Below are 27776 nucleotides of genomic sequence, written 5' to 3'. Positions count from 1 at the left end.
CAGGTCTTGAACAATGGCTAGAAGTATTGCCGAATGATCTCAAATGGGATCAATCAGGTTGTTGCTGCTGATAAAGTTGTGACCTGCTGAGATGATCTGCTAAGGTGCTCTCCACTCCTATTATGTGGATCGCAGTCAAGGTCATCCATTGTGCTATGGCCCAATTCCAAATCTGTAGGCTTAGCATGCAAAGGGAAGAGACCGTCCCTCCCTGGTAGTTTAGATAAGCAATAATTGTGGTATTGGCCAAGCTGACTTGGACCACCTTGCCTGTCAGAGATGGTTGGAAAGACTTGAGTGCCTGGAACACTGCCAGAAATTCTAAAAGATTGATGTGCATTTGGCACTGGTTCGGGGACCACAGGACCTGTGCGCCAAGATCCCCACAATGGGCTCCCCAGCCTCGCAGGGATGCATCTGTCATGACCCAGGCAGACAGTTGAGGCACCTGGAAGGAGACTCCTGACAGCAGGTTGATTTCCTTCGTCCACCATTGGAGTGAAACCAGGATTGGGTAAGGAACTGTCAACAGCATCTGTGAGCTGTCCACATTTGGTCGGAATACTGACAGAAACCAGAGTTGAAGCCTTCTGAGTCGAAGTTTGGCGGAGTGCACGGTGGAGTTGCACGATGCCATGAGGCCCAGCAATTTTTGTATCTCGTGAGCCTTCTGTCTGGGTTGCGCTACAAAGGTTGTTATCATGGTTTTGATGTGCTAGAAGCACGCCTCAGGCAGAAAAGCCCGCTATGCCTCCATGTCAAGGACGGCCCCTATGTGCTTCACTGGCTGGAGTTTGGACTTTGACCAATTGACCTGGATACCCAAGTCCTGGAGCAGATTCAGGACTGTTGAGACCTGCGAAGCTAACTGATCTTTTATCCTTCCTGCTAGGAGCCAGTCTTCGAGGTAGAAGAAGATTGTCAGTCCCTGCGACTGGAGGTGTGCTATGATCATGGCCATGCATTTTGTAAATATACGAAGTGCTGTCACCAGTCCAAAGGCCAGAACATTGTTCTGGTGGACATGGCAACCCACCATGATCCTGAGGTACTGTCTGTGATTGTGCTGGATCTTGATGTGGAAGTATACATCTCAGCTATCCAACATGGTGAACCATTCCTCCCCATGGGGAAGAGGAAGGATGCTCTGCAATGTTATCATGTGAAACTTGCATATGTCCACATGATGGTTCAGCTATCACAGGTCCATGATTGGCATCGTCCCCCATCCTGCTTGGGGACCTGGAATTAGTGGGAGTAAATCCCCCACCATTGATCTGTCCACCGAACAAATGGTATCATCCCCTTGTCTAAGAGAGTCTGAACTTCCTCCAACAGCAGTGGGGATGAAGGTGTGTACTTGATCCCGTTGAAAGATGGTAGGATCTTGAGCTCTGTGGCATAGCCCATCTGGACTATGCGAAGGACCCAATGGTCTGATGTTATGTTGCGCCATGTGAAGGCATGACTTGCCAGCCTGATGTTGGAGGTGGCTAAGACATTAGGTTGGAGAGAAGTCAGTGGTCGTGACTTCTGGGTGAGGTGAATCAGTGGACTGACTTCACGATCAAAGATGCTGCTTGTTAGAATCAGCGGGTTTAGGGTGTTGGCCTTGTGGGGCCCTAGACCTTTGATTAAAGGGCTTCCTTCCAAAGCGCTGGTATGGCTTGCGGAATTCTCTCCTGTCATTTTGTTTGTAGGGGTATTGCCTCTGCCCGTATTGGCAGTACTTGGGATTGGGAACGCAAGACAGCAGGAGCTGAAAATGTTTTAGCTGTGGACTTTGATTTCTTGATCGACTCCATAGTGGAGTCTGTTTCACAGAAAAGACCGTTCCCATCAAAGGGTAAATTTTCCACTGTCTCTCATGTCAGGTTGTAGCACAGTTGGGCGGAGCCAGGCGTGCCTCCGCAAAGCAATGACACTTGCCAAGGTCTGAGACTCAGTCTCTGCTAGATATTTGGCATTGGACAATTGTTGTTGAGTGAGGAGAGTCACTCTAGCATGGATCTCATTAAACTTGGCCAGAAATTCTTCCGGCGAGAGGTCAGCTTGTTCCTGGAAGAGTTCATCCCAGAGGGAATGAGTATATTTGGCAAAGCAGGCAGTATAATTAGCAATCTTCACCGCCAAGCACAAAGTGGAATAAATTGTCCCAAGACGTCCAATTTACGCCCCTCTTTGTACCCTGGTGTGGTGTGTCGTCTGCCAGATTTGGAGGAAGATGCACAATCCACCACAACTGAATTGGGTGTGTGTGTGCTTTAACAGGAAATCATCATCCTCTTCTTGGATTCTGTATAAATTCTCCAAACGCTTGGAAGTCGGAGTAGAAGTTTGTAATGCTTGCCATGCAGACTTAGCCACTTTAGATATAACTGGCAGCATAGGAATGTGGACCAGTTCAGTGGAGGCGATGGAACTGAAGAACTTATGGACAAGATCTTCTACATCTTGAGTTTGCTTCTTCAGCTCTAAGCCAATTGTCAAATCCATTTCAGAGATCTGGCGATGACAATTTATTTATTTAAAACATTTATACCCCACCCCTCCAGTACATTACTGCTCGGGGTGGCTCACATTAGAATGTACCTCTTCATTCAGGGAAGTATTGTCAGAGGGCACCACCTTGAGAGGGGGTTCATCAGGATGTTCAGATGAACCCGAGGTAGAAGTAGTAGACGAATAATCCTCCATGAGAAATATGGTCTGTGGTCCAGAGGGAGCTGGGACCTCCTGGGAGCTGTTTGAGTGGCGTTGTTTCAAGGACTACAGTTTGAGTCGGTTGGCTCTTTTGAGGCCGAGGCACCTCCACCGTTTGAGTGGAGATGCAAGCAAGTAAGACAGGACACTTTGGTACCGTAACAGCCTCTAATAATGGAGGGGTAATTTCATTTGCATCGATATTGAAGCCACAGAAGGGGCCAGCAGCAACCTCGGAGTGATCTGAGTTGATGTTGAGACTGACCCCTGCTAACTTGGCAAAGAGGCACCTTTTAACATGGTGGTTCTCTTTATTTAGCAGGGGGAGAATAATTGGCCCTATCTACCCTATCCACCCCCAGCACAGTACCTCCAGTGACTCTGTTGCTGGTATCTTATGTTTCTTTTTAGATTGTGAGCCCTTTGGGGACAGGGATCCATCTTATTTATTTATTATTTTTCTATGTAAACAGCCCTGAGCCATTTTTTGGAAGCGTGGTATAGAAATCAAATGAATGAAGGAATGAATGAATGAATGGATATCACAGCCAGAGCAGGTGGGTCCAGAGGAAGAGTTACTTGAGTAGCTATGGGAATCATTGACGTCGAGAGTTGATGCCGAGACTTCCAAAGCTTGTAGTCTTGATAGTCTGATGGAATTCCAGGGGAGCGTAGGTGTGCACAAGAGGCATCTCCCCAACCACCCTCACGCATCAAACCCTGTGTGGCAGCATAGTCTTTTGTGGCCCACCAGGGGTGTGGACTAGAGGGCTGAGGTGTTGAAAGTAGGCTTGCCATGGAATGGAAAGGCTGAAAGGCTGAGGAAGCAGAAGCACCAGTGTCTTCGGTATAGAGGACATCCCTTCCTCTTCAGTGTTGAGACCGTGGCCCAGAGAGCCAGAAAACATCACGCTTGACAGCGTGCTTTTGATAAGAGTCCAATAAGTTCAAAAGGCACTGGGCATCGCCATGCCCTAAACTGGCCTCCATGTTGTCATCTGTGTCCGAAGGCAGCTTTGGTGCTTTAAATGTGCCAGTGGTGGCTGCTGAGGAGGCTTGAGTCGAGGATGTAGACTGCTTGACGGCAATCCCTGACTTCAGCTTCAATGCTTTGCCTGATGTCGATCTCGACACCGTGCCTGATGTCGAGGGCATGGGAGCGTCAACCGGAGACCTGGGCATTGGAGTGCCAGGGCAGAGCAAGTCGTCGTAAAGGGCAACTCTCAGCTGTAGGGCTCTGTTTTTTCTTGTTTGATGAAAAAAGGTTAAACAAATTTTCCAGGTGGAGGTGTTGTGTTCCTCCCCCAAACAAAGTAGACACAAATCATGGTCATCCACTGAAGGGAGTTTAGTGTTACAGTGGACATAGCGCTTAAAGTTTTTTTTTCCTATCCATAGCACAATAAAGAAATAAAAAGAGAAATAGCCCAGTATCATGAAGGAAAGTCTGTTCCAAGTCCAGTCCAAGGTTGTAACCGAATAAACCGTCCGTTTGTTTTGACTAAGTTTTTTAAAGTACTAAGAATAAGAATAGTCTGGTCTAGTCCGAGTCATAATACGTTAAAAATCTATCCAATTTTATTCTTCCCCCCCAGAAATATGTTCTGGTCCAAGGAGCTCAGGTGCCGACACAATGGTGGTCAGAAAGGAACTGAGAAGAAAATGCTAGCCTGTCCAAACTAAGGAAGTGCACCAAGTGAAGTGGGTGGGGCTAAGCACTTTGAGGAGCTTGTCAAGTCTGCCCGAATGGTCCTGCGCAGGTGCGGAACCCACTCTTATCAGTGTAACAGATCACAATCCAGATCTGGAAGTTTTGGAAATGCTGTTCACTCATAGAAAAATAACGTGGCGGTTGAGTGTTGGATTTAAGATGCTGACAGCAATTTCCAGGAAATTTCAATTTGTTCTTTTCACAAGAGAACTGATGTGAACATGCTCCACATGTAGACCTTTCTTACATCAGAAATTCACTCTCTTTCAGTTCAAGTGCTTCAGCTGTTGTACCTGAATAATTCTACTAATGCTTGCAAGACCCTACAATTGCAGAGTTGAAGGGGCCATAAGTATAATAAAAAAAGGAGACACTCTATCAAATAAGAGATGGAGAAAAAGTTCCCTTCCAACCAAGCCACTACCACTTTCTGACTTTTTATGCTTAACACCACTCAGTAAAAATAATTTTAAAATCCAAGAGTCCATATACAGAACCCAGCTCCAAGGAATGGGACCTGTATCTCTTCTAGTGGGAATAGGGGAAGTTCTTTCAGAATGTTATTAACTTGATTTGAAAACATGAGTGGTAAGCCAGAATGAATCTGATCGGGGAAAGTGGATTTCTTCAAAGCTTTTTCTTAAGTTTTGGAAGGAAAAATAAGAATTGTCAGCCAGTAATCAATGAACAAAAATAAAATTATTCATGAACTAATAGTGACCAACACTATCTATTCTTCCCCATCTCTTAGTTCATTTGACAACCCCACTTTTTATAAAGTACTCTGACATTTGATGTAAACCGCCCTGAGCCATTTTTTGAAGGGCAGTATATAAATCAAATCAATCAATCAATCAATCAAATACATTTCCAACTTGAGCAGACTTTAGACTGATATACCTTGATATGAATTACAGGAGATTGTGCCCCAAAAACATACCATTTACTTGGAATTTGCACAACAGAGTAAGAGGGGGAAATGTTATTTAGCACTGTTGTAGTCTTCTCAGAGTTTATGGCTGCAAGGGGCATCTAGGCTTTCAGCACATAGTGAGAGAATTTGGAGACAATGTTTACCTTAACTCTTCGTGATTGTTATGAGGTGGAGTTGGTAAAGAAGCAGGAACATCCACACTTTTAGGACCCTGAGCCATGGCTCTGGCTAAGAGATCATCCTGTGATCTGAAAGGTAGTTGAAATTGCTTCGGTCCTAGAGCTTTGGTAACTGAAATGCAACAAAAACAAACTGAAAAAATGAACTAACACATATGGTAACATACACTGGGGGTGGGGAAGAATGGCTCCTAACTTCTGTTTTGCTTTAAATTAGAAAATCAAAGTGTAGAGAAACTACAAGCATTCTGCAGTAATTTCTGAAATATGCAAAAGAACACAAATGTAAAGAATTTCAGGACCAAGACTACCACTCTCAATACGGGGCAGGTCACATTCATTTTATTTTGTGCTGAACACTGAGGGTTTACATATTCTTGACGTTCTTCCCATATATTTTGCAGGAGACGTGAACAACATCTCAATACATTCTGTTGTAAAGATTGCAAGCAGCAGCCCCAGATTGAATTGCTGACAGTCTGAAAGATGCAAGTGTATATTCTGGCATATAAACAACATACCATCATGTCCTCCCAGCATCCCAGCCTTGCTGGCAAGTTCTTCAGTAGTTGCAAAACCATTTACCATTTTTTGGCAAGTCACAGGTGGAGGCGTAGGCGGGAGTGAGGCTGGAGGAGTGGGCGGATTACTCAGGTTATTCTGCTGCATCAGAGGAAAGGATCTGAAGTTAGTTTTCAGCAAGTTTATGTGGTAAGACATGCTTATTTCCATGATAGGTGCTTTAACCCATTTATAAAGAACCCAACAGAATGCACTTAATTTTTATTTCCCATCCTCTCAAATATAATACATTTATTGTTTTACTACTCACATTATGTACGAAGCAGGGAAAGAAACTACACTTTATTTTAGTCTGAGGAGGAGAGAAGCAAATTTCAATCACTCAGCATCTCCTCTCCAATGAGACCTTTTTGTTAAATAAAATTTAAATAGATTTTGCTGAGCATTAGGCATTTATCATTTGGGTAGCATAATGGGAGCAATAGCTCTGTAAGCACTGTTGTGGCTAGACTGACCCAGAAGCAGTAGTATGATCACTGGACAAGTTTAATGCGGGTAGAGAGGACATGTGTGCATTTGTTTTCAGATTCCCAATTACGGTCACTTTTTTCCTGCTCCCATATAGGTCAGTGGAGTGGAGAGATTGACTGGATGGGCTTACAAGCAGCATCCAAGTTCATTCTTCAAGTAAGCGTGACAAAAAATTCTCCAGTGTACGGCGGGGCAGAGTGGACTTTGGCAGGGTACTTCCACGTGGAGTGGGTGATGGTACATGTCAGTCAGTGGATATGCATTCATCATTTATTATACCTAAAAAAAATCCTCTAAGAACTGCTCTAGGGTGGTACTTCTCACCTGTGATGTTGCACGCATTATCTGTTGTACCACTGCTGGTCACACTTCTGAAAGTGCTTTCAGCAAGTACTGCTTAAGTACTCCAAAAACCCGTGAAACTGGTTTGGCCAGAGACTATGGTGGGATAGGCAGAAAAAATGAACACGAATGAACCCAGGGCAACCATGACTTTACAATGTGTTGTTCATGTTTGAGAAGCTGGTATCTGTATAGAGGCTGTGTTCATGATCATAAAAAGGCAGGATTTAAACAAATTTTTAGAGATGAGCAACTCCTGGGTTCTGTGTGTTGCCATCTGGCCATATAAATGAGGAACGTGGGTGAGCAGCATTTGTAGCAATGGGACTTGACACCAGGTCATTTTACTGAGGGACATAGGACCATAACTCAGCAGGCCATAAGCAAGCTACCAGGGGCGTAGCGAGACCCCCGGGGGCCAGGGAACAAAATCTGTGGAGGGGCCCCACCCTAAGCCACCACCCCCACGTCTGATGTCAGACACAAGGGGCAGGGCAACCAACATCTCCCCTCCACCGCTACCTCGGTGCCGCTGCTGGTGCTGCCCCTGCCACCGCTTCTTATCTTGGCCTCCCATCCGGGATGTGGGGGGTGAGCTGAGTGAGGCAGGCCACCCCCCGTGGCGGCGGCGGCGGGCCTTTCCGGCTGGCCTGCCTCTCCAGCCAGCCTGCACACCTGCAAAGTTTGAATATGGATGTCACATGCCCGTGACGCCCTTGGGGGCTCCCTGACTCTCCGGGACCAGGGACATTTGTCCCTGCTTGTCCAAAGTATGCTACACCCATGTAAGCCACCCTTTCACTTAAGCTAAGCTCAGTGAAAGGGTGAGCTACTGAGCTACTTAAGGCACTGTTCCTTTACCTGAGCAACTTAAGGTAGCTCAGGTAATAGAACAAAGCAGCAGCGTCACAATGGAGTTAGTCCAATTTATACTAGAGCAAGAAATCCAGCATCTCATCTCATCTGTGACAATCTCAATAGTCTCTTAAGATCCAAGACTCTAATACCTTGTATATACAGACTATTTTGTTAATCAGACATCAATATTCAGGCAAATGACAGTTTCCCAGAAAATTTTAATGAAGCAGTCCTTTACTACACGTGGACCTCGTTATCTGCCTGGGTTCCATTCCCGCCAATTTCCACGGATAACGAAGCCACAGATAACGAGTCACTGAGTAGATAGGAATGGGGGTGGGGTTAGGTTCCTGGAGGGCAGAAAAGGTCAGAAAAAATAATTAAAATATAGTGCTGTACCATGCTCTGAGAGTCTCCATCTGTCCAGCAATGTCCCCCAAACTGCCAATTTGTTCAATTTTCCATGAAAAGTCATGGAAAAAAATTCTTTTTTAAAACCAGAAGAGCTACAAAACAGCTCCTTTAAGCAAAATGGTGGCCGGAAATGACCCCAGAGGTCATTTCCGGCCACCTAAGAAATATGGATACGTGGGTTTTAAGCCTTTCGTATCTGCTAATATTGAGGTTGGGTGTATGAATCACCAAGGTATACATTAGCGGTTAACCTCATTTCTTTGCTTCTTATAGAACTTTGAAAATTTATGTTAAATGCACCTTGTAGATTAGCTGAGAATAGTAATCTGATACCCCATCAAGTGTCGCACTACCAAAGCTTCCCATAAGGCGATTTCCACTATTCAGATGGCCACTGCCATAAGGAAGGAAGTGGGCAAAACTCACTCCAATTATCGGCTCCATTAGAGGCAGCAAAGAGAGTTGCTGTAGGAAAAGATGAACAGTTAACGATAACTAGCATCATAAATGGACTGTAAATTTCCACCCAATTACACTAAGATGGCAGTTATCATTAGAAGGCATGTATCCTTTATCACAGAGTAGAACGGAGGTACACCAGCAAGTTAAGCATTTAGAACCCCGGCATAGTTAAAACCCTTTAGAGATATGCTTATATCACTCTATATCAGGCTTCCCCAACCTGCGGCCCTCCAGATGTTGATGAACTACAATTCCCATCATCCCAGCCACAATAAGTTATAGCTTGGGGGTGATGGGAATTGTAGTTCGGCAACATCTGGAGGGCCGCAGGTTGGGGAAGCCTGCTTTATACCCTTCAGGGAAGCAGCCTGGGGTGCTCTAGATGCAGGCCTCTGCAAATGTTACGTAACTATCCTAAGGACAAATGGTATACTAAAGGGCTCACAAACTATTTACAACACAGGAAAATTTAGCAACACACAGGGAAGATATTTTGATTGGTGGTTCTCTAATCATTAATCACTAAGCCCTGCTCCTATGGAGATACAATAAATAGAGAGATCCATAAGGGGGTATGAAAGCATCAAAACTGTGCCAACACATTTGTTCAGAGGCAATATAGATTTGTACCCTCACACTCCTTTAGAATATTTATGGTTTTGTGCTTCTAGTCATCATTCTACAATATAGCAAACATTACATTAAAATGGAGACATTTTGTATAATGAAGGCCTAACACAGGGACATTATACTGCAGGGAACAACAAGGTCAGTATTTCAGCACTATCATGTGTAAGAATAAATGCAAGATGGGGATTGCAAGCAAGGAATTAACAATTCATGTGTTATATTTTTAGATTTACAACTACTTTAAAACAAAAATGTTAACAAAACAAAACTAGAATGTTATGGTCACATACCACTACTACCACATTGTGCAAAACAATAAGACAGAGCTTGACAAATCTCAGGTGCCAGAAGGCAATGGTGCCTAGACTAGGACATTCAGAGGTAGAGTTATGTAATGAAATCTTTATTTGTCCTAGGCAGCCCGGTTTCTGTTCTAAGTACATTACTTGTAAAGAGGAGGATAAAGAGAAGCCCATTTAACCACCCCCTCCACAATGTGTGACACCAAGTCTGGTATTTCTGACAAGAGACCATTGTCTAGCCCTAAAATTTTGGACTGGCTCCCAGATCTAAAGAAAATTTGTCAAGGCCTGCAACAAGACACCTAAGAATATAGGCAAAACTTCAATTGGCTGTTTTTTCATGTTTGTCTGTGATGAGCTGGCCTTTCCCCCTCAGTACTCACCTGTTTTAACTGCATAAATGTATCAGTGCTGGGGTAAAGAGCCTGCTTTTCCTCCTCTTTTTTCCTCCTCTTAGATCGAGGTGCAGCCTTTTCACCTGTTCTCTGAGTTCGTTTATTGCGTTGCTTTTTCGTTTCCTGTCCTAAATCAGGAAACCTCTGAAGTTGGCTGTTACCACATCTAATTGTACCCTGCAACGGATTCCCTAAAGACTGCTTATTGAAAAAAAGAAGATGACAAAGTGATAGATTCGATTACTTAAGTTAAATATTTCGGTTTGTTTTTCTATCAAGTGAGAATTAAAATATTTATACTCCCACCAAAATGATTTTATTCTACTTCAGCAAACGTAGGCATTACTTTGTCAACTTTTCATAAAGTAATTATCATTGGGTCACATAATGAGTAGTATTATGCATGCGGAGTGGTGATTTTTGCTTATCTCCCTGTCCACTGCTGCCCCCCACATATGTTCCTGAAGGTATCTCAACCCTCAGGGTTATATTTTCCAGAGGGGGGAAGCAGACGTTAGGGGGTGAATTACTCCTCTCCACTCTGTGCAAAAGTGAAATGTCCTTCTGCCCATGACACTACTCAGTATGTTAGCCATTGTGCTTAACTAGCATGATTCCTGAAGGGTAAGCATATAGCCCTAAATATGGGTTATAGTTAAGCATGTGCACCAACCCTTCCTTCTCTTCCCTGTTCGGATTCAAAGGCAGTCAGGAGAGCTACCAGAAGAGAGAAATATGGAAATGTGGAAGAGAAAATATAAAGCGATGTAGTTTACCATGCAGTGGGGAGAAAACCTTCACATACTGAAGTCACCTCTATTACTTAGCCATTAGAACCATAAGAGCCCTGTGTCCTCCTCAGCATCTAGCACTTTTTTAAAAAGTGAGCAAAATAAAACTCTGTTTAGTGCCACTGGTATGACTAACTTTAGGTCAAGGTTTGACTCACTGGTGGGTCTTGACTCACTAGTTCAAGATATACTAAAGTAAGGAAGACATGTGCATTGTATGGGCCTGACTTAAAGAAAATTTGTATTGAGCCAGATGAGGTAAAATGGACAGACAGATCTTCTGGTTTTTGACTAACAATACAAAATTGTTTTACATCTATATTTGAATGCAACCCATCCTGTCAATATGGGTTGCATATTGTCAAATACCACTGTAAATACCATTACAAATGCAGTTAATAATTCACAGAGGATCAAGAGAAACTGAAGATGAGAAGCATCTAAGCATACCCATGCTGGAGAAGCACCATAATGTTATTTTTTCCAGTATTTTGTTAACTTGTTCTTTTTTTAATAGTTTCCAGAGTATTCCAGAGGCCACAACAAAAGGCAGAACATACAAATAATTGGATCAGAAACTTCAACATTCAAGTATAATTCTTCATTGACAAAATGAGCTCTCCAATCTGAGATTCCACTAATGCCCAATTAGTAGTTTCCCTAAGAATCGTTGCTTTTAAGTCATAATACATAAACAATACAAAAACTAATTAAAATATTAGTATATGTTCATACAAACTGTAGTACTAACAGGAAAAGCATCCCAGCAATAGAGAACACAGGTGCAGTTTTCAGCACAGAGTAGGGGGTTGGACTAGAAGATCTCCAAGGTCCCTTCAGAGTTACGTTAATTATAACATTCTTAGGATTAACATATAGGATTCTACCATAGCTTGATAAGAGCTTACAAAAATACTAAGCAGCTACCAATTCACAATAGGAGGTTACCTAAGAGATGCCATTGTTATAGTTATGATGAACACACAACAGTGACACATTGGCACAGATTTGGCTATGAATGAATGGCCAACATCCAACCTAATGGCGAATTAGTGGAAGAGTGTTTTCTGTTGTGTAAGGGATGAGGGACAATTCCCATTAGTGTTGCAATATTCTCAAGGACGTAATTTTGGGAGGCAAAGGTAGCTGCAGAGGGAACAGTAAAAAACTGCCACTCTCCTCTAGTGTGAGGGGAAACACTCTTATGTCAGCATGTTGTTAATCTGGATGTCAGCCACTATAACTAGACTGGCTGACAGCATGGGCCATCCAGCAGTTCAATACTCTATAGCTATTTTGTAACAACCAACATACAATTTTCTTCATTCTTGTAGATTTTAAATTGATTACTATGCCCAAACGACAAGCTTTTATGATAAACTGCTGATGAATAAAATTATCAAAAAGCAAAGAAAAAGAATTGCACAACAAGACACTCATTCTCTACTCCTAGACACTATAAAGGAATGTACAGCATCAATTTAAGCAACAAAATCCCTAGTAAAAAGCTAGGAAATGCCAGGTTTATACAACCTTAATAAATCTTGTGAGCAGTTTATTATAAAAGCTAGTAGTCTGGGTACAGAAATCAATCAATAAATCTATGAAGATCTCTTAACTCTATACAATCTTAATTTAATTTCTCCATGCTCTAACCTTCATGCTACTAATCATTATAAGCTAGCCTCTTTATAATGCATCAGTACAATACATTCATAATGCCATGGTATGATATCCATACTCTAAAATTCTGGGTGTTACAAAAAAAAAAAGTATATATACATACCATGCTGCCTTCAAACAGGTCTCGTTTTCCCATGAATTTGCTCTCCTCAGCATTCTCTTCTGACTGGAAGCTGCTATCTGATTTCTGATTCAGAAGAGAGGCAGATTTTTTGTTCTTAAGCAAGTGTTTAAGGAGTTCATTCCCTGATTCCCCTTTTGATGCTGGGGTGCTGGCAGGTTGTGCCTGACTCTGTGAAGAAGGAGAAGACTGCTTTGTAGCTTTATCCTCTTCCAGTTTAATGCCACTTTGATTCTCCATCTTAGGCTCAGTTTGGCTAGGGCACTGATCAGCTTCTGTCTTTTCCCGTCTAATTTCCTGAACGCTCACAGAAGCATCTGTCTTGACCTTGTCTGTCTCTGGATTTACGCTTGATTGCTCAGGCAATTTGTTTTGTGGCAAATCACTATTGGAGAGTTGACCTTTCAGTTCTAAGGAAGACTGACTCTCTGCAGCGTTTGGAGTTGATGAGCCTGGCAGCTCTTCTGCCTCCATTTCTCCTGGATGGTGTGAAAGCTCCCCAGGTGTACTAACTGTTGGGGTGGAGACCAAATCAGAAACAATCGGAGTTGGGGGGGCAGTTATGTCTGAGTGAGGTGTCGATGGGGTGTTTACTGACTCTGCATCCTCCTCCTTTTTCTTTTTTCTTGTTCTTTTCTTTTTGCTCTTTTCCTCTGGAATGATATCAGAATACAACTGAATGAGAGACTGACTTGTTCCGGGAAAGTTTGTTCCCTGGGGCATGCTGGTGTCCTGACCACAGGGGGCACCACTGCCAGGTACTGAAGGAACTGCAGGCAGACCAGGGGCAAACTGAGGTCTAACCTGGTACTGGGTAAAGCTGGCCCCAGAGATATTCCCATGGGGTTGTTTAACAGCATGGAAGGTGGGGCTTCCATCTGAAACAGGCGATGGCTCAGGTCCAAAGGGGGAAGAGCCCACTGATGGCTGCTCACTACATTGGGGGAAGTTGGCAGCTGGTGGGGAGTTCAAAGGCCCTTGCTGCAAACTGGGTCCTATTTGCTGCTGTGGAGACTGTTGAAGGGGCCGAGGAGGTCGCAGGAAATCACAAGGTAGGTCAGCATTGAAGAATGGGATTTGAGACAAGGAGGTTCTGGCATTCAGTTCTGAGCTCACTGTGCCGTGTTGTTCCATTTCCATCCTCTGCTGCAAGGCTCTCTGCCGATCCACCTCCTGCATCAGCTGAATTCTCTGCCTTTCCTGCTGCTCTCGCAAGCGCTCCTTTCGCTCACGCTCTTGAAAGCTTTCACTAAATGGGTTATTGTCATCAAACTCTACACGAGGTGGTGGCCCTGACTGCACATTGGAGCTGGGAGCCGATGCAGAGGTGGGTGTCACAGGATTCACTGGCAATTGCGTCATGGGAGGCTGCATCCTCGGCGTAGTGTGGGGGAGGTGTGTCGGGGCAGCACTGGGAGGTTGCCACACAGGCAAGCCTGGCATCCTAGGAGGGTTGGGTTGCCCTGGAACAACAATTGTATGCTGTTGATGCTGAAGCTGTTGTGATGCCATTGGGAAATTCTGCTGACCCACTGCCAATGGTGGCGATCCTCCTGGAACCATTGGGGACTGGGAAGGCATTCCAGGCACCATTGTATGGGGTCCCATTCCACATTGTTGTTGCTTAATCCGATATTCTTCAATGAGTTCTGCATGCTCCTTTTGTTGCTTTCGTATCTGCAAAGTAAGCATATAAAGTCCCATGAGAGCATGCTTTCTGTTTCTCAAGCTGCAGACTTTCAAGAAAAACTAATCTAAAAATATATATATACAACACTGAAGAAGATCATAGAATGCTAGAGTTGGAATCTTGGAAGTCTTCTAGTCCAAGCAGGAAATGGCTACAGCATCTCTGACAAACAGCTGTCCGGTCTCTGTCTCAAAAACCTCCAGTGAAGGAGAACCCATCACTGTATGATGCGGACTGTCCCCCCATTGCATCGCTTTTACAGTTAGGAGATTCTCCCTGATGCCTTGTCTAGATCTGTTTCCTTGTAGTTTCAATCCATTGGTTCTAGTCTTGTCTTCAGAAGCAATGAAGAGCAAATCTGCTCCTCTATGTGACAGCCTTTCAGATATTTGAAGATGGCTATCCTATCCCCCCCACCCCCACTTAGTCATCGTCTTCAGGCTAAATGAACCCAGCTACTTCAACCATTCTTGTAGGACTTGGTTTCCAAACCCCTCACCATCTTGGATGCCCTCCTTTGAGCCTGTTCCAGTTTATTAACATCTTAAAATGCAAGGTCCAAAACTGGACACAATATTCCAAGTGATCAGCACAGTACAGAATCCAAAAATTACTTCTTGTGATCTCAACACTATACCTCTGTCAATGCAGTTTGATACTGCATTAGTTCTTTTTTAGCAGCTGGCTCATGTTCAACATGTTGTCCATTAAGACACCTAAGGACCTTTCACATGTATTGCTGCCAAGCCAGGTCTCCTCATTCTTTACTTGTGTATTTGAATATCCAAATGTAGAACTTTACATTTGTCTCTGTTGAACTTCATCTTGTTTGTTTGTTGGACACGTGCCTATCCAGATTGGTCTGAACCTTGGTTCTGTCTTCCGATAACTCCCTCCTCCCCCATTTGATGTCATCTGTATATGTGATACGCATCCCTTCAACTCCCTTGTTCAAGTCATTTATGAAATGTTAACCAGTAGGGATGTGCACGGAACCGGTTGGGTGTTCCATTCTAGGAGCGCCAAACCAGTTCTGTGGACCAGCATTTGAGCCGGGTGGAGGATGATGGAGGTTCTTTAAGGGGCAGGGGAGGCACATGCGTGTGAGCCACTTCTGTGGCAATACTGACTGGGGCACAGGGAGGGACGCTGCAGTCCTGCGCACCCGCTTTTTACGAGAGTGCCAGCAGGGTGAAAGTGGCAGGGCGGGGGCCACTTTCACAGTCCTGCCCCTGCCCCTTAAATAAAACCTCCCCGCCCTCCCGGGAGTGCAGGGGACTGGTTCTGTGCACACCCCTATTAACCAGCATAGGATCCAAGACAGAGCCCTGTGAAAATCCATCTTTAATCAAATATTAGGGGCAACATTTTTAAGTCTTCTTTAAGAACAAGTTAAGCTGAGTAGCTAATAGACATTAATTTCTATGACACAGAATGTTCCTCATTCTTATCTTGAATACTCGTAGGCTGTCCACCTATCTGCCACCAACTGAGGCTAACATTTCATATCTCTGAGGAAGCAGACTCTAGTCCAAGGAGGTATATGCCACAATAAATATCTTAGAGTCTTCAAAATGTCACAGACTCTTGGCTGTTTTACAGACACTATATATCACAGCATCCCAAACATTTCCACTCATCTGAATCTTACATCTATGTCTATTCCATAAATTAGCACTTTTATTTTTATTAATTTATTTAACATATTTTTATACCGCCCAAAACTTACGTCTCTGGGCCGTTTACAACCTTTGCCAAACCTTTACAATTTAATTAACAACAGAGTACTTCAGTGTGCTACTGAGTCCTCTTGCACCTTGCTCCACAAATCCTTACCTGTTCTAGCTGTTTTTGAACCACACTTTGCTGCTCAGTAACATGCTTAAGCTGCTCTGCATCTTCCTCAGGGAATTCTCGACCAGCTTTCTTTGCAGTACGCTGTTTCGCAGAGAGTGCTTTTTTTGATTTTCGGTGTGCTCCAATTTGCTCTTCAAGGTATTTCTGCTGCATTTGAAGTAGCTGCTGTGTTTCTTGCAGCCATTCTTCATATTGCTTTCTATGTGAATCATCTGAGGAACACACACAATTAATCAATATTTTTCTAAGAATTCAGGTTCTAAAATGGAGGTTTTTATTTTTCAGATGTGTGGCTGTTCTGTACAAGCTTGCTATGCCTTCTTCCAATTAAAATGTGTTGAGTTTCGCAAACGTTCACAAATTTAGTTTTAATAAAGGCTTCAGAATTTTTTTTCTCATGAGTGCCCCGTAACATTTACTTCTTTGCATAACAGAACTGAAATAAATAATGGGAGTGGAGGGGGGGGGGAGATTGTGGAGCATCAAAAATAATATATACAGAAGAACCTCAGTATTCACAAGGATTCCGTTCTCCAATATTACAACAGATATGGAAACTGCAAATACTGAGTCACTGAGGCTATGGAAATCAGGGAGTTAGGTTACCGTAAGTTGGAAAAAGTAAAAAAATTGGGTAAAGGGCCCTAGAAATGAGGTGTGTGCTACTCTGCTTTGTGGGTCCCCAGCAATGCCCCCCAGGAGTAACAAATCATCCGAAAATTGTGGGCTTTTTCTGCCCCCACCCACCATAAAATAGCCCCGATCTCAAAATGCCAGCTGGAAGTGACCTCTAAGGTCATTTCCAGCCACCCCCGATTTAAACATTCTCCCTCCGACTCCGCATATACTGAGCCTTTTTGCTTTGCAAAAAGAACCTGTAAATTAAATCAGCCTAATAATTATCCCAATAGAATGCATGTGTCATAATCTGAGCAATAATGGCAATATTGTGAGATGATTCCGTGGGTTTTCTGTAGTTTTATGAGGTTTTTTCCTTCCCTAAGTGGTCTTACAGAATGTCTTAATTACATTATTTTGAACTATAACATGTGCACACAATGGTTCCTGAGCACCAGAATCCAGGACCACATATAATACGTTATCAGAGATACGACTGACTGACTGACTGACTGATTAAGTGCCGTCAAGTCGGTGTCGACTCTTAGCGACCACACGGATAGATTCTCTCCAGGATGATCTTCAACTTGGCCTTTAAGGTCTCTCAGTGGTGCATTCATCAGAGATATATTCAATCAGAGATATACTTACTTACAAAACCAGGACCAAAATTTGGAGGGTTCGGCCTAGACATCTGAGGTGTTAGGTTTCCATCCTTAAAAAGAAAACAATGCAGAATGTATTAACAATGTTCTATTTTAGAGTTGTCCTGATCCAAAAAGTGGCATATCTGCTCACAGAAATAGATTTCTGCCCTTGGGACACCTCCAAGGTATGTTCTATAGGTTGCTGCTGGGGTTGGGTTATGCACATAGGTTGCAGGCATGGTTCTGACCCCAGTCCAGAGAGCTTTCTGTTTCACTTATGGAGACCCATCTCATCCCCAAAACAGATAATCACTGTTGTCAGGGGTAACAGTGGTGACCCTTTGATCATCATGGGATTGGGTAGCACTCACAGATCTCTGAAGTTTAGGGCCAGTGACTCTCTCCCGCCCATCCAGTGTGTACAGGAATAAATCGGAATTGGACCCAGGCTTGTCCAACACTTTATTCACTATAGCACATTGGCTCTTTGATCATGATTCACCTTAAGAAAAATTAAGCTACTTTACTGAGAATCTTGGGACAGATTACATTACCTGTGTAACTGCTTGCTGTAAGAGATTCTGGCCTTCACCGCTCTGTGTTCCGGGCACTGCCTGGCCCATAAAGGCAAATCTTGTGATAAATAAATAAAAAACACACACATATTTTGGATTTATTTTATAACTTGCAAGCACAGTGTCAGTATATGACTGTGTTATAAAATAACCACCAAGACGAGTCCAAGATCTCCCAGTATCCTTTATTCAACCTGCCAGTAGTATATTCCCACCACTATCTTTTATTGTTGAAATCATACATACTCTTTTCTTTTTAGATGATTTTGTGCATATCCCATCCATTCCACACAGATATCAGATTCATTTCACCTCTTGCTTTGCTTTAGAATGGTGGGAGAGAGACATCATGTTAAAGCAAACCATCCTAAAGACAACCATCTTAAAGCAAAGCAAGAGGTGAGATGAATTTTCACCATTTTTTGCACACATCGTTATTGCTATGTGCTGGAGAAGTGCAGGTACTTGTAAGCACAACAAGGAAGGAAATAAACTGCTCAATGCTAGAATTTTGTAGTTCTCTTCATTAATATTTTCCACAGATAAATCATATTGTAAAACAAAACAATCTGAAAATCCAGGAGGCAGAGAAGAAACCTTCATACTGTGATCTAAGAGAAGACCGTAAACTTTTATAAATTGTTTTATTCTATATAAATACTGTCACCTTTGCCTACCTGTTCATGACCATTGGTGGAATCCCCATATTGTTCTGTGCCATTACTTTATTTATCCCTTTAAGAGCCACCATTTTTGCTTTCATTATAGGATCAGTGATTGCATCAAAATCTATGGAGCAAGAGAAATGTGTTACATTTGCTGAGTGATATATAAAACTGCCAATGTACATACACCTACTGTATCATTTGTTCTCATCTGCTTTTTTTCAAAGTTATACAAATGCAACAAAATACCCAACTCCATTGTCATTTTCATAAAGTGGCCTGAGTTCAAAATGTATGCAACAAGGATAGGATTTACATTATAATAAGACAGGATCAATCCACTGGATGGATAGAAGGATGCTGAATAGTATCACAGAGAAAGAGGGGTGCTTTGATAGGAGCAGTTTTGCTTAGATGACAATTTTCTCTCTTGATGTTAGCCCTGCAGTGCCATCAGTATATCCCACCTCCAAGAAGAGGGGATTTAACTATACTGCTGTTAAAAAACAAACCAACCCGGGAGAGATGGGTGCCTGGTGATAGAGTGCCCACCCCAACCTCACTATCATTGCTTGGGGATTTTTATTCTGCCCCTCAATGTTTTGCCTTACTGGATTCTTACTCAGCCAGTTGCCTACTTATATCTCTCTACCAACTGCTAGCTTGGCTTCTGCCTTAAAGTCTTTAGATTTGCTTGAATTGAGTAAGCTCAGAACTTACATTCATGTTAATAAATTGAAGCAAGAGCTGGAGCAATTATTCAACCTGCTGGTTCCTTAAAGTAGAACATTTTGAGAAGAGTGAAGCTTAGTTGTGATGCATAGTTTATTCTTTTGTATTTCTACAGAGCATGCTAGTTACCTAAATGAAAACTGTGCAATAACAGCAAGTACCTTAACCAGTACCCCACATAGCATAACTAGTTTGGAAACTGGCTTCCAAACAAGTTTGGAAACAGGTAGCAAGGAGGGGCATAGCAATGGATCTGTACCTGCCTGCTGCTGCTCTGTACACACATGGACATATGCTCTCATACAGTTACGCACATACTACAACACACACTTTGACTGGCAGAAGGAAGAAGTCTCTTTACTCTCTCTCTTCTACTTCTTCATCATACAAAGCTTGTGTGCCCACTCTTGCCCTCATATCTTCCAACTTTCACTACCCTTCCTCCCCATCCTCCTCTGACATTTCCAGTGGGGACTTTCAGGCTAGGATAGCAGCAAAAGAGAAAGAAAAGGGCTGGCAGGTCCCAATTTAGGTGGAACTGCCAACAGTTGCCTCAGGGTCAGGTGTCAGCTCAGTGGGCTGCTGGCTTCTACCAAACACATCAGTGCTCACCGAATTATGCTTAGTCATTCATTGGAAAGGATTGGGAAGTTGATTTGACTCCTAACAACCCCAAGACATACACTATTTCCCTGCAAGAGCACAAGCTCTCTCCTGCCCTTTCCAATCCAATTTCTGTCCTCAATTTTCCACATGCAGATTGACCAAATTAGGGAGCAGGATACAGAAATTAGATAGTAACTATTAATGGACACTACTGATACTGACATAAGATTGCTAGTTTCCATTCAGGTTAGACAATCAGTAATAACCCGTAGTGACATCATCCTTTGACTAGAAGAAAAATAAAACCTACCAATGTTGGGGAAGAATGGCTCTGAACGCTGGCGAATCATGGCTTGCATCTGTCTCTGCTGCTGCTGCTCTTGCCTCTCTTGATCCAAAAGATCTTGCAAGAGAAGGGGCTGCTCTTCCAGCAGAAGTGGCCTCTCCCGATTTTGCTGCTGAGCTAACATCTGTGGGAGCATCATCTGCTGGGGACCAGACATACCACTGGGGACAGGACGATTTACAGCAGGCACAGTTGGATTAACAGGCTGCCCTGCCCCAAAGTTATGATTAGCTGGCTGGCCAGAGATAAAGCCTGGATTTACTGCTGTCCCTTGTGGGAAGCCATGGCTGGTTTGTGGAACCACATTCACATTAGGTGTTAATGTATTTTCCATGGTCTGACCAGCAGGTGTCATTAAAGATTGTGGAATACTTGAAACAGGGTTTGTTTGCGCTACTGTTAAAGGGTGAGGTGGGGAGTCCAGTGGCCTGATGCCAGAGTTTTTTGAACTCTCATTAGCGAGCAAACCTGTAAGAACTGGAGTGGATCCAGAGAGATTGCAAGAACTTCCTATACTTTGAGCTGGGCCCTGAGTAGCATCTGGGCTGGACACAGTGGTTTCCTTATTTGTGGTTGTTTTGTCAGGTAATTCCACATTACAAAGCAATACAGACTTTGTTTCTTTATCAAAGACGTCAGTAGCAAGCTGTGTGCTTGAAGATGCCACATTTCCATCACTTTTTTCATTCTCAGATTTTGATTCTTCTAGTGTATTTGGAGAGAGCACTTCTGTTTTAATCTCACTGACCTCAGCAAGCTTTTTCTGAGGAGGTATTGAGTCTGCAGAAATGGCAGCTTTATCATCTTGATGTTTTTGCTGAGAATCTTCTACTTTGCTCTGTATATCATCTATGGGAACATTAAGATCCAACTCCTCATTAAACATACCCTTTTTGTCACCCAGATCATGGTCGGGATCAGTGTATGCGATTATGTCAAATTCTCCCGATCTCAAAAGGTAATCAAGGTGACCATCATTAGTTTCAAGATTATCTAATGTGTCCAACTCATCTCCTTTTCCATCCTCTGTGTCTAGATTTAGGTTTTCAAGGTCCTCATCAACTAAATCCTTAACCTCAACACCATCAAGGTCTTTGACATCCAAATCTTTCACAGAGGGATCATCAGGATCAAGCTTTTCTTCTAATCCATCTGTGGGTTGGTTGGGAATCTGTAATGTACTTGTAGCCTCAGCAGGTGTTGATGTTGGTAAAGAAGCTCCTGAAAAAGTATCATTAACTGGTGGATGACTTAAAGAACACATTACTAGCACTGGTGCATGGTTGGTATTCACTGCATCTTGCTGAGGCGATGGTAAATGTCCCAAGCCTGTTGACACATGCAGTGAATTGTTTAGGTTTTGAGGATTACGTCTTGCTGGCTCCATATGTCTTGAGCCTTGACAGTCTTGTCTAGGTACAAAACCTGTATGTTGCTGATGCTGGGGAACTGTGTTCATAACTGTAGTTGAAGAACTGAAAGGTAGTCTCGGCCTGACTTCAGGTGTTCTGTGACATAGCTCAATAAATGCTTGTCCCATTATGTTGTGCTGCTGGACCTGAATACCTTGTGGTGGGAAGTGCTGAGAAAGTCCAATAGGGTTACCCATTTGTGGCTTGTTTGGCAGTCCAGGCATGTCTATAGACATGGATCTTCTTAGTTGTGGTGGAACACCAGGACGCTGCATTTGTTGTGGAGGACCAAGAAAACGTTCTTGACATGATGGAGGACCATGGCCACCACCAGCAAATCCAAATCTGAAATAACAGAGTATGTCTCTGAATTGGATTATCTAGAACAGCATACTTTACATAATAAGCCTATTTTGCAGAGAATTAAATCTTTTTAAAAATAAACTGAAACAACACTTCTGAAAGCTAATTTACACTCTAGCTGGTCACTACTGGAAACAGTATTGGGCTGGAAGAACTCTGGGTCTAATCCAGTAAAGCGGTTTCTGTGCTCACATTTTTAGGTGAGCTTTAGACTTAAAACCAAAACAGGGTGGATTACATGCAAGTAGTTTAAATAACATTTAAATTACCAAGAGAAAGTGCCAATTTAAAAACAACTTTCCAGATTTCTAATTAATATATTTCTTGAACAAGAACTTATACTCATTGATAGCTAAAACAAGATACCTGTTTAAAATTAAAGAGAGCTTATATTCTACCCACGAGCATAAGGAGCAGAGTATACCTCTGCTCTTGTGGACCACACACCTTTTGCATTACAGAATATTAGTTTAGAAGAGCAATTTTGAAAGTAAATGTTCTTAATGTTTGGTAGAGAATGCTTATTCATAATTTGAACACTATTACATACATGAGCTATTGTGTCATGTATGTATTAGCAATAAGGTCCATGCAAAGCACCAGCTGAAGCCGAATATTCTGCACAGCCTTCATGGCACCACAAAGAGCAGGGGTGGGGAACCTTGGCACTCCAGCTATTGTTGAACTACAACTCCCATCATCCCCAGCCACAATTATTGTGGCTGGGGATGATGGGAGTTGTAGTTCAACAATAGCTAGAGTGCCAAGGTTCCCCACCCCTGGCATAGAGGCACTGCTCACCTCCACACATTGCTGTGCTTTTCTGGGCACCGGTAAAGCGCCTTTAAGAGAAACAGAGCCCTGTCAAGTCCCAGCAACAGGTGGGAAGATGTGCATGGGGTGATGTGAAATGCAGTCATTCCCAGCACATATGCAAAGTCATAGAGCACCTTTTCTCTTACAAGAGAAAGGAGTTCCATGAATATAGCCTTTAATATGCTTGTATTAATTCATATACAATTTTAATCCACATTATTTTAAAGGGATTCTAAATAGGCTTACACTTCCCTGATAAAGAAACTACACATTTATTTTAAAAGGCAGTACATTTTATGATTGAGTAATCGAGAACTATACCTAATTCCATGAGGCCTCACTCCCATGCCACCCATTTCTCCTGGAAATTGGGGTCTATTAAACTGCCCATCAACAGGAAAACCTGCAAATCTTAGCCCACTGGGAGGGACAATAGATGACCTAATATTTCCAGGGTAGGGAGGAGGAGGCCTGTTAAAAATCTGGTTCAAATTGTCTTGTTGCCATGATTGAATAGGCCCTGGATGAGGTGCTGTGGTAGGCTCTTGTGATGCTTTCTCTTGGCGGACAGCATTCTTCTTCTGTTGCTGCTGCAGCAGAATAATTTCACGTAATTTCTGGCGCTGACATGAAACAAAAAATAATACATATTATTAGGTAATGAAACAATTCATCTTGTCAATTTTACAACTGAAGTTAGCTTAAGGAATGCACTTCTACAGGGTCAAGTCTTCCGTTTTATGAGTTTCGCGCCATTAGTTTTCTCAGAACTGGTGCAGATATAAGGAAGGTAGGCTCCCTGGAATTATACGCGTCCTCCTCCAGCCAACTTGCACAGAGCAAATCCCCCCTCCCATGTTAAAGGCAGTTACAGGTTTTGCTGCCACACGTTAACTGTGGTTAAGGCTAACTTGGCTCCTCCTTAAAACAGGATGTTAAAACAATCCTGACTATGGATTCATAGTCAGGAGATGTAGTTAGTTTTAGCCATGACAACATAAGTGCCAAAATATTTGACGACTGTGGTTATGAAGGGAGGTAAGGAATTCAAGAATGGTGATTTTTTTCCAAGACGCATTTTTAAACACACTATTTAACATAATAAATGCTGATAATTCAGAAGGTACATTTGGGAATTTGAAATTCCCTAGGGGAGGGCAGGCCTCTGGTGCATGCAACAGTTCACATCTGGAGTAGTCAGAGAAGGTTCTTCTGCTTGCTATCTAATACACCAAAATACTGAGTAGCAGCTGAACTCCTGAAGGCGTTTAACGTCTTAAACAAGCACAATGCCCCCACCTCCTCTGTCCTGGAAACATGTTGAGAGCCAGCGTGGTGTAGTGGTTAGAGTGCTGGACTACAACCGGGGAGACCCGAGTTCAAATTCACATTCAGCCATGAAACTAGCTGGATGACTCTGGGCCAGTCACTTCTCTCTCTGCCTAACCTACTTCACAGGGTTGTTGTGAAAGAGAAACTAAAATATGTAGCACAGCGCTCTGGGCTCCTTGGAGGAAGAGCGGGATATAAATGTAATAATAATAATAATAATAATAATAATAATACCAACAAATGCAAGATCTAATAATAACACCAGAATTAATAAGTGAAAGAGCAAAGAAAATTAAAAATTGGACTGCGCCGGGCGACGATGAACTGCATGGCTTTTGGCTTAAACACCTAACAAGCCTTCATAAACAACTATCAAAACAGTTCAATCACATTTTGCAAGCAGGTGATATTGAACAATGGCTAACAATTGGGAAAACTCATCTCATCATGAAAGACCCAGCAAAAGGTGCAGTTCCAAGTAATTATAGACAGATAACCTGTCTGCCAACCATGTTCAAATTATTAACTGGAATAATAGCAGATGAAGTCATGCAACACTTATTAACTAACAAACAGCTTCCAGTTGAACAGAAAGGAAATTGCCCGAAAACCAGAGGAACAAAAGACCAGCTGCTGATTGACAAAATGATTTTAGAAAATTGCAAGAGAAGAAAAACCAATCTAAGTGTTGCATGGATTGACTACAAGAAAGCCTTCGATTCATTGCCTCACACATGGATACTAAAATGTTTAGAAACAACTGGTGTCAGCAAAAACATTCCGATATTGATAAAAAAAAGCAATGAGCATGTGGAGTACACAGTTAACAATCAATGGCGAGACACTTGGACAGGTTAGCATTAGAAGAGGCATTTTCCAAGGGGACTCACTATCCCCTCTGTTGTTTGTAATCGCCATGACCCCACTTTCACAAATACTAAACAAAACAGGCCTCGGATACCAAACATCTAAAACATCAAGTCAAATCAACCATCTGCTGTACATGGACGATCTGAAGTTGTATGGAAAGTCCCAGTCAGAAATCGAATCACTGCTAAACACTGTCCGTATATTCAGTAGCGATATAGCAATGGAGTTTGGACTAGACAAGTGTGCTGCATTAATAATGAACAGAGGGAAAATAAGAAAAACAGAAGGAATAGAACTGCCCAATGGAAGCAAGATCAAGAACCTGGAAGAGAAAGAACCTTACAAATACTTGGGCATTATCCAGGCTGATAACATCGCACACACTGAAGTTAAAAGAAAAATTGGAAGTGAATACATCAGGAGAGTTAGAAAAATCCTCAAGTCCAAACTCAATGGCGGGAACACCATACAAGCCATAAACAGCTGGGCTATACCTATTATCAGATACACTGCAGGAATAATAGACTGGACCCAGGCAGAGCTAGAGATGCTAGATCATAAGATCAGGAAAATCATGACAATCAATCATGCTCTGCAACCCCGCAGTGATGTCGACAGGCTATACCTCCCTCACAGCTCAGGTGGAAGAGGAATGCTGCAAGTCCATCAAACAGTAGAGGAGGAGAAAAGAGGCCTTGAAGAATATATCAAGGATAGTGAAGAAGATGCACTTCAAATGGTCAATAATGCGAAACTATTCAACACCAATGAAACAAAGCAGGCCTACAAGAAAGAACAAGTCAAGAACCGAGCAGAAAAATGGAAAAATAAGCCACTGCATGGTCAATATTTGCACAATATAAGTGGAAAATCAGACATCACCAAGACCTGGCAATGGCTTAAGAATGGCAACTTGAAGAAAGAAACAGAGGGTTTAATACTGGCTGCACAAGAACAGGCACTAAGAACAAATGCAATAAGAGCAAAAGTCGAAAAATCCACAACAAACAGCAAGTGCCGCCTTTGTAAAGAAGCAGATGAAACCGTGGACCACCTAATCAGCTGTTGTAAAAAGATCGCACAGACTGTCTACAAACAAAGGCATGACAAGGTAGCAGGGATGATACACTGGAACATCTGCAAAAAATACAAGCTACCTGTAGCCAAAAATTGGTGGGACCATCAAATTGAAAAAAGTGAAGAAAATGAAGATGTAAAAATATTATGGGACTTCCGACTACAAACAGACAAACATCTGCCACACAATACACCAGATATCACTGTAGTCGAGAAGAAAGAAAAACAAGTCAAAATAATCGACATAGCAATACCAGGGGATAGCAGAATAGAAGAAAAAGAAATAGAAAAAATCACCAAATACAAAGATCTACAAATTGAAATTGAAAGGCTGTGGCAGAAAAAGACCCAAATAATCCCAGTGGTAATTGGCGCCCTGGGTGCAGTCCCAAAAGACCTTGAAGAGCACCTCAGCACCATAGGGGCCACAGAAATCACCATCAGCCAATTACAAAAAGCAGCTTTACTGGGAACAGCCTATATTCTGTGATGATATCTATAACAATTGACAATAAAATTCAGCCATCCCAGGTCCTTGGGAAGGACTCGATGTCTGGATAAAACAAACCAGTCAATAACAACACCTGTCTGACTGTGTAAACAAGAAATAACAACAACTACAACTACAACAGAAATCACCATCAACCAATTACAAAAAGCAACTTTACTGGGAACAGCCTACATTCTGCGACGATATCTATAATAAATAAAATTCTGGCATCCCAGGTCCTTGGGAAGGACTCGATGTCTGGATAAAACAAACCAGTCAATAACACCTGTCTGACTGTGAAAATAAAAAAATAAATAAACAATAATGTTGTGCTTATCTACTCAAATTGAGAAGTACTGTCTGAGATGCTCTTCACATATGCCAGGATTCCTTTCTGGAGAGGAGAGATGGTCTTGTGGCCACAAGCATGAATTGTCCCCTTTGCTACGCAGGATCCACCCTGGTTTGCATTTTTAAATGGAAGACTACATGTCTAAGCACTGTAAAGTATTCACCTTAGGGGATGGGACCACTCTGGGAAGAGCATTTGCATGCTTGCATGCAGAAGGTTCGAAGTTCCCTCCCTGTCACCTCCAAGATAGGGCTAAGAGAGACTCTGCCTGTAACCTTAGAAAACCACTGCCAGTCTGTGTATACAATACTGAGCTAGATAGACCAATGGTCTGACTCAGTATAAGGCAACTTCTTACGTTCCTATGTGACAACGCATATGATCCCCTCAGCCTACTTCCATGTATTATTTATCTGTATACTGCCTTTCAGACCAAGACCTCTAAAAGTGCTGTATATACAAAAAAGTATGACAATTGCAGGAGGCAAAGCTTCACCTATTCTGGACCACAGATTCAGGAGCAGCTCCTAGCTGCCATCTCTCTTCCCTGCGGCAGAAAGAAACGGGCAATGAGATGGCAGCCATCTTCCCCCAAGGACAGAATAGTGAAACTGAACTACTGTTGTAGTGTACAATAAATCTATACAAGCCGACCCCGCACAGAGCATCTGTGTGCTCTTTGGGGCTGGCTACCTCTCTCTCCTCCTGCCTCAGTCTCCGGCCGGGCCGAATGCGGCCGCCATCATGGCC

General features: G+C 42.7%; 1 protein-coding gene across 8 annotated transcripts in view; it reads right to left on the bottom strand.

The window, feature by feature from the left end:
• The window catches only part of KMT2C (lysine methyltransferase 2C), a 302840-nt gene that overhangs the window by 26431 nt on the left and 248633 nt on the right, over positions 1 to 27776 (bottom strand). For 5 of the 8 annotated variants that reach the window (XM_053260171.1, XM_053260176.1, XM_053260175.1 and 2 more), the window contains 11 exons: positions 23227 to 23528; positions 20279 to 22071; positions 18643 to 18754; positions 17945 to 18023; positions 17395 to 17458; positions 16105 to 16337; positions 12561 to 14255; positions 9972 to 10184; positions 8495 to 8659; positions 6049 to 6190; positions 5492 to 5639 (listed from right to left, as the gene is read on the bottom strand). In XM_053260171.1, coding sequence (XP_053116146.1) covers positions 5492 to 5639; positions 6049 to 6190; positions 8495 to 8659; positions 9972 to 10184; positions 12561 to 14255; positions 16105 to 16337; positions 17395 to 17458; positions 17945 to 18023; positions 18643 to 18754; positions 20279 to 22071; positions 23227 to 23528 — 4946 coding nt within the window. The remainder of the gene's footprint in view (positions 1 to 5491; positions 5640 to 6048; positions 6191 to 8494; positions 8660 to 9971; positions 10185 to 12560; positions 14256 to 16104; positions 16338 to 17394; positions 17459 to 17944; positions 18024 to 18642; positions 18755 to 20278; positions 22072 to 23226; positions 23529 to 27776) is intronic. The other 3 variants (XM_053260179.1, XM_053260173.1, XM_053260174.1) reach the window with 2 other exon arrangements.

This window comes from Hemicordylus capensis, chromosome 6 (assembly GCF_027244095.1).
Source record: "Hemicordylus capensis ecotype Gifberg chromosome 6, rHemCap1.1.pri, whole genome shotgun sequence".
Lineage (NCBI taxonomy): Eukaryota > Metazoa > Chordata > Lepidosauria > Squamata > Cordylidae > Hemicordylus > Hemicordylus capensis.
Note: the sequence above shows the minus strand (reverse complement) of the source record. Positions and strands in the feature narration are given on the sequence as shown.